Genomic DNA, 6,515 nt, shown 5'->3' on the forward strand with positions numbered 1-6,515 from the left:
TGCTCCCCCTTCCTTATTGATCACGCTTCCCAGATATGTGCATGTGTTTGTTTCATGTAAATCTTCTCCATTTAGCAGTTTGGGCAGGTCCTGGCTGTTCTTGATTGTGATGACCTCTGTTTTGTTTTTATTGATTTTTAGTCCAACTTTGGAGGCTTCTTCAGATAGCCGATTTAGTTTGGCTTGCGTATGTTGAAGCTTGTGAGATAGTAGGCAGATGCAGAGTTTCTTCCAGGCATCTCTTCGGGGGGGGGGGGGGGGGGGCAAAGTATATAAAAAGTATAAATAAAAGTATATATTTTCTATATAAATTATATAAATTTCATTTCGTTCGGGGGGGGGGGGAGAGGTAGACCTTTTTAAGCCCCCCCCCACCCCCACCCGAAGAGATGCCTGGAAGAAACTCTGCACACATGGCTGGCTAATGTCAATGCTAACCCTGTCGCTAACCCTAATCCCTAACCCTAGCCCTACCATACGCCTAAACCTTATTTCTAACCATAAAACTAGTCGAGATTACAATGCTAATAATAACCTAACACACCTATTTTGGAAGAGTCTATTATCCTCAACCATCCGGATAGCCTTGTATCTTAAACACAACTAAAAACGTATAACTAAAAATGTTTTTGCCTCAAGTAAAGATAACCAGCCCTGTAAGCCACGTTCCCTAAATCTATAAATAGCCTCCCCTTTTATTGAAGTACTCAATGTACTATAGTACCTACAGGTAAACTGACTAAGTACACCGGTGTCGCCATCGAGTAGTCTGATGTACCGCGACTTTCGTGAAGTTTTACTTGGACGTTGGCGTTTCCTTTGACGGGTTTACCATAGGTGTATCTGTAGGGTATACAAAATTTGAAATTTATTAAACGTTTATACATAGTTTGTATAGAATTCAAGGGAATATTCAAGTTAAACATGAATTTTAATTCATTAAAAAAATTATAAATTGTGTTCAGTTCTTGAGAAAAGTATATTTCTACTGATACCACAGAATAAGCGGTTGTCTATTTAAAAACACATTGAAAAATAGAGACAAAAATCAACTCACTTGGACTTAACGGTAAACATGACGTCAGAATCGCTTGTTAAAACGTACGAGGGCATGATAACCTCAACCTCAAATTGGGGAAGGACTAAAAAAATGTTTTAAAATTTAATTTTTTAATGCATACCAACAAATTAGCTTCGAAAGTAGAAATAAAATAGTTTTGGACTTTAGCATTTATATTACTGTTACGGATTTTCATAGATCTTTATGTTACAAATGTGTTTTAACCAACAAGTAAAGTTTAGATTGTTCTCAAACGACACAATACTAAAACATAGAACAGCACAGTGAGATAGTAACTAGAAATCAAGTTGACTGAACTTATTCAGTAATTGCACCTTTTAAATATGGTAAGAAAAAATTGTTTACCATACTCAGCTACCGTGAAGGATTTCTCTTCTTTCATAGTCTGAAAACAAATTTGAAAAAAAAACTGTTCGATCAATATTTGTTACATATTTATATATTTAATTAACAACGGTAATTTGATAAAAAACTAGACCTAATTGTCAAGTAAAGTTCAAAGCACTGTAGAATAATGTGTCGCTATTAATAGGAGACGATAGGGAATAAACCAAAGTTATCACAGTTTGTGTTTGAGATCCTTTGATTTTCCATTGAGGTTTGATTTAAATTCCCAAATACAGAGGTGATCGAGGTGGCTTTAAGCTTTCATATTGTTATACATCATCAGCTGTGGTCTTTTATTTTTAATGTAGAAACGATTGTTTGTCCTACAGACCAAAATCGTGGAATGGCTAAAAACCAAAAGTACATTAAAGAAAGCATTGAAAAACATTTTACGCCAGCTTCAACGACAACTTTCCAGTCCCCAAGAACTGGTTGAGACGACAGTGTCAGCTCCTGAGTGAAGACGCCTTCCTCTGCAGTGACCTTGACCCATTGTTTGATCTTGTTGTTTTGCGCGTCCTGTACCAGAATCAAAAAAGTTCACGTAAGTTCATGTATAGCGTACCTGTACCAACATGCAATTCCAAAACACTTGGTTTTTTTATACTGATTCACAATGGTGGCATAACAAAGTACTCACAAAAATGGAAATGTCCATTGTTCCTTTGTACGACTGCAAGTCAGAATACACGCCAAACACTCTAAACTTCACTGGGAATAAAATATTTATTTATATTTAAATATATAATATTCTTCTCAAATTTTCACTTCACAAAATCGTCGGGAGGGACGAAGTGCCAGTTTGTATGGATGGAATAAGCGTAAATACTACTAGCAGTGAGGTATATGTAGCGATTTTTCTTCTTCTTCGTTCTTTATTTTGAATGTTGGAAGAGTTTCCCTCCAATGTAATTAAGTATACGTGTCAACTGGTTATTCGCCATTGAGGCCATTGACTACGATTTCAGCCTGCTTTTGTTTTTGGTTTTGCTTCCATAGCTGTTGTGCAACGAAGAGCAAACTACAAGGCTGCAGTTGTTTGATTTTGGAGTCTTCTTTCCTAAAAGAGTTGCTGTCCCCAGCTTTCGAGCCTCGTCTGCCCACTCAATAGTACAGTTGACTTTTCAACTTGAGGTATTCATTAGCACATACCACATAGCCTAGAAACGGTAATATAATTTTGTTTCCAGATTTAATAAAGTTCGCAATCTATAATGCAAATTATTATTATTTATTTTTGAATTTGGAAACATTCAACCTACTTGTATCTCTAGACTTAAACATGGCCTTATAAAAACTTCTTCCTACCTGTATCACTAGACTTAAATATGGCCTTATAAAAACTTCTTCCTATCTGTATATCTAGGCTTAGAGATGGCCTTATATAAACGTCTACCTACCTGTATCACTAGGCTTAAATATGGCCTTTTATAAACCTCTACCTACCTGTATTATTAGGCTTAAAGATGGCCTTATATAAACGTCTACCTACCTGTATATCTAGGCTTAAAGATGGCCTTATATAAACGTCTACCTACCTGTATCACTAGGCTTAAAGATGGCCGTATATAAACATCTACCTACCTGTATCACTAGGCATAAAGATGGCCTTATATAAACGTCTACCTACCTGCATCACTAGGCTTAAAGATGGCCTTATATAAACGTCTACCTACCTGTATCACTAGGCTTAAAGATGGCCTTATATAAACGTCTACCTACCTGTATCACTAGGCTTAAAGATGGCCTTATTCAGCTGTATAAACAACGAAGCCTCTTTGCTGTTGTAGCTGAGACTCTTAGACTTGTCAAACACCAAACCACCGCTGCCAACGACTTTCAGCATGTAGCCGCTGTTGGGTAGGTCAGCGGGAAGCTGGGGAAAGATATCCTTTCATCATATCAACTAATAACGTAAAATAACCTATAACTTTGGTAGTCTCTCTTATTAGTTATAATACAGAAACATGATGTTTTTACATCCCCCTCCTCGATAAAAATTTGTTTCCATGTAACGTAACATAGCATTTGTCTTACTCTACAGAAGGCGGATATAATACAAACTTTTTTATGAAAAATATTTTTAATCTCTTTTTTTTTTCTAAACTCTAGATGAATTCCGGAAGAAAATAAATTAAATGTTTGCTTTTTTTTAAGATGGCCATATTCAGTTGTATAAACAACGAAGACTCTTTGCTGCTGTAGACTCTTTGCTGGAAGAAACTTTGAGACTGTTTGCTGCTGTAGCTGAGAAGACAGCCTGGTCAAAGACCAGACCACCTATGCCACAGACTTTGAGAGAGTAGTAGTCTTTGGGCAGGACGGTGTGTAGCTGTGTGTGCGTTGATGGAGGGGATTGGGAGGAGGGATTGTATTTGTCATATATAACAAGGTTAGAAAAAATAAATTATCTAAGATATTATGGAAATTATACAATTTTCAAATTAAAATCGTTCATTAATCTTTGACTCACTTTTATGTTGATCATACCAGGAGAACCTGGGAATGAGAAAATACACATTTTGATATGGTCGTTTTAAATTAAGCTGCTTGTTATTATAAATGTTATTTGTACTTGCTTTCTATATATGACATCATCGTTCCGTTAACGAAGAGATGTTAACTCACCTGATTTGAAGACTTTCTCGGCGCTAGCCACAAGAGTTTTGTCCCTTAGAACTTTAGCGACGACCGTGACGTCACTGGTGGCCTTGAGAATGTTGACACTGACGGTGAAGTCCATGTTGGGGCGGATCGCTGACGGGGCAATGACGACATACGAGCTGGAACGTAAAAAATGTATATCATTTATCTGTTTCTTAAAATATAAACTAAAAAATACATTTTAAAAGCATGATCGTTTTACTTTATAATCTTTGTGACAAAAACATTCGAGACTTTAACCGGTTAAGTGGATAAAATGGCCCCCGAAAATATATCATTCAACGAAACGCCCCAAACAGTTATGAATGTGAATAATGATGTTGTTGTTATTATTGTTTTTGTTATTTTAAAAACAGAAATACAAAACTTTATTAAACTTTAAGCTAATTTTTTAAAACTTCAACTATACCTAAATTTCAAAATTAATAAGATTACTTTTGCTGATTAGGCTAATTAACCTTTCACCCCCACTTACTTTTGTGCACACACGGCGGTGACAACCGCTGTGAGAAGAAGGAATAACCGCATGTTGTTGCCTGAAAACAGGGGAGACAAACATTATTACAGTAAGGATAACTCAGAAATTATTCAAATAAATCAATTAGATGATTTGCATGTTTGTTAAAGTTTTATTTTAAATCATTACTAATTAAAGTTTACGTGTTGAAATTGATTAAGTTTAATAGTACTGTATTGTACCATTTCTTTTAAATAATGATAAAGCTAGCTTTATAAATCATCATCATATCCCAAGACAAATGGGACAGATGAAACAGAGTTCTGTTTCAGAGACCTCGGCATATGAAGGGATAGTGTGGGCAGGTACGTTCTACTGATTTGAATACGGGTTCGAACTCTAGACTCTCGGGACTAGCAGTCTAGCACTCTACCACTAGGGCATGCCGTCCCTAGGCCTCTATTATTTAAATACAAAAAAAAAATTCTAAAAATTTATTGTAGTTCTACACTGCATTTATTTGAGCTAAACCTTAACTAAAATCGTCTTACCTATGCAGTCTTTCTCCCAAGAAGCAAGCACTGGTTAAATCTTATGAGGACCTGTAGCCACACAGCTGTTACTTTTTAATTAGACGTCGAGTAGCGCAAATGATCTAACCCCTTTACCATCTTTATACAAGCTATACTCAATTGTGCCCATTTAAGTTTTTTAGAGTTAATTAGTGACTAAAATCGAGCAACTGCGATGCTCGTTACAATTAACATGTAATTAAATATTGATTTCTTTAGTTAAGTTAAGTTGTAAGGTGTTATTTCTTAACATAAAGTTTAGTGAAATGTACATAAGTTATTCCATACAATCTTCTCGTTAAATTTCATATTTCTTCACAAAGTCTATATCGAACTTTCACTTCTATGGCTTATTTAGATATGTGTTACTTCATGAATGGGCACAATACGTTGAGTGTGTTAATACCATTTCCAACTTTATACTCCGACTTCAAAGATAAAAATTTGAATATGTAACAAAGATGGGTTGAGTTGGACGACGAGGTTGAATGGTAGAGCATACGACTCCTAACCCGAAAGTCTCGAGTTCGGATCCCGGGCTCGAATATGAGATGTCCGTGAGTACTACCAGCTATTTGTACCTGACTCACGTTAGGTGAGGTAAAGGCGGCTTGGCTTAGTGCTGACCACGCTAGCCCTTTTATAGGCCGAAGTCACAGGAACAAGTTAACTCTACCTCACCTGCCACAGGTTCAAAAACTCGTGCGCTCCACCGCCCTACCACTCAGTCCCGATAACTGTAGCACACTTGCCATCACATGACTCTACTGAACTGCTCGTCTAGGTCGATACTCACCTGGGGTTTTTAATGGAGGCCAAGGGAATCCTGGACAAGGGAATTTGGAAGTTAAATAGGCGATTCTGGTAGTGGATAGTGGATAGTGGATGATGGATAGTGGAAAGGGGATGGTGGATATAGGATAGAGGATAGAGGATAGAGGATAGAGGATAGAGAATAGTGGATAGTGGATAGTGGATAGTGGATGGCGGATAAAGGATAGTGGATAGTGGATAGGGGATAGGGGATAGTAGATAGTGGATAGTGGATAATAGTTGTGGATAGTAGATAGTGGGTAGTGGATAGTGAATAGTGGATAGTAGTAGTGGATAGTGGCTAGTGATGCTGGTAGTAGATAATTGATAGTGGATAGTGGTATTGGTATTGGTATTGGATAGTGGATAGTAAATAGTGGATAGTTGTAGTAGATAGTGGATAGTGATACTGGTAGTAGATAGTGGATAGTGGTTAAATTTGTATCTATTTCTATTTCTGGTTCGTTAAGTACGATGTATTATTCATGAAACAAAAGACACACACAGGAAGCTTAAAAACATTATTCACACATCTTGTCAT

General features: G+C 36.7%; 1 protein-coding gene across 1 annotated transcript in view; it reads right to left on the reverse strand.

Annotated features, from left to right (window-relative positions):
- LOC131951072 (CD109 antigen-like) overlaps positions 1-5,279 on the reverse strand; it is a 31,005-nt gene extending 25,726 nt beyond the window's left edge. Inside the window, exons 1-10 of the mRNA XM_059313342.1 lie at positions 5,141-5,279; positions 4,608-4,668; positions 4,097-4,251; positions 3,942-3,967; positions 3,191-3,344; positions 2,109-2,179; positions 1,862-1,987; positions 1,427-1,466; positions 1,058-1,142; positions 729-843 (exon numbers count right to left, since the gene is read on the reverse strand). Of these exons, the coding sequence (XP_059169325.1) occupies positions 729-843; positions 1,058-1,142; positions 1,427-1,466; positions 1,862-1,987; positions 2,109-2,179; positions 3,191-3,344; positions 3,942-3,967; positions 4,097-4,251; positions 4,608-4,660 (825 nt within the window). The 5' untranslated portion in view covers positions 4,661-4,668; positions 5,141-5,279. The remainder of the gene's footprint in view (positions 1-728; positions 844-1,057; positions 1,143-1,426; positions 1,467-1,861; positions 1,988-2,108; positions 2,180-3,190; positions 3,345-3,941; positions 3,968-4,096; positions 4,252-4,607; positions 4,669-5,140) is intronic.
- Positions 5,280-6,515: the final 1,236 nt, after the last annotated feature.

Source organism: Physella acuta, unplaced genomic scaffold (assembly GCF_028476545.2).
Source record: "Physella acuta isolate Inbredline_101_S28 unplaced genomic scaffold, ASM2847654v3 ptg000797l, whole genome shotgun sequence".
Classification (NCBI taxonomy): domain Eukaryota; kingdom Metazoa; phylum Mollusca; class Gastropoda; family Physidae; genus Physella; species Physella acuta.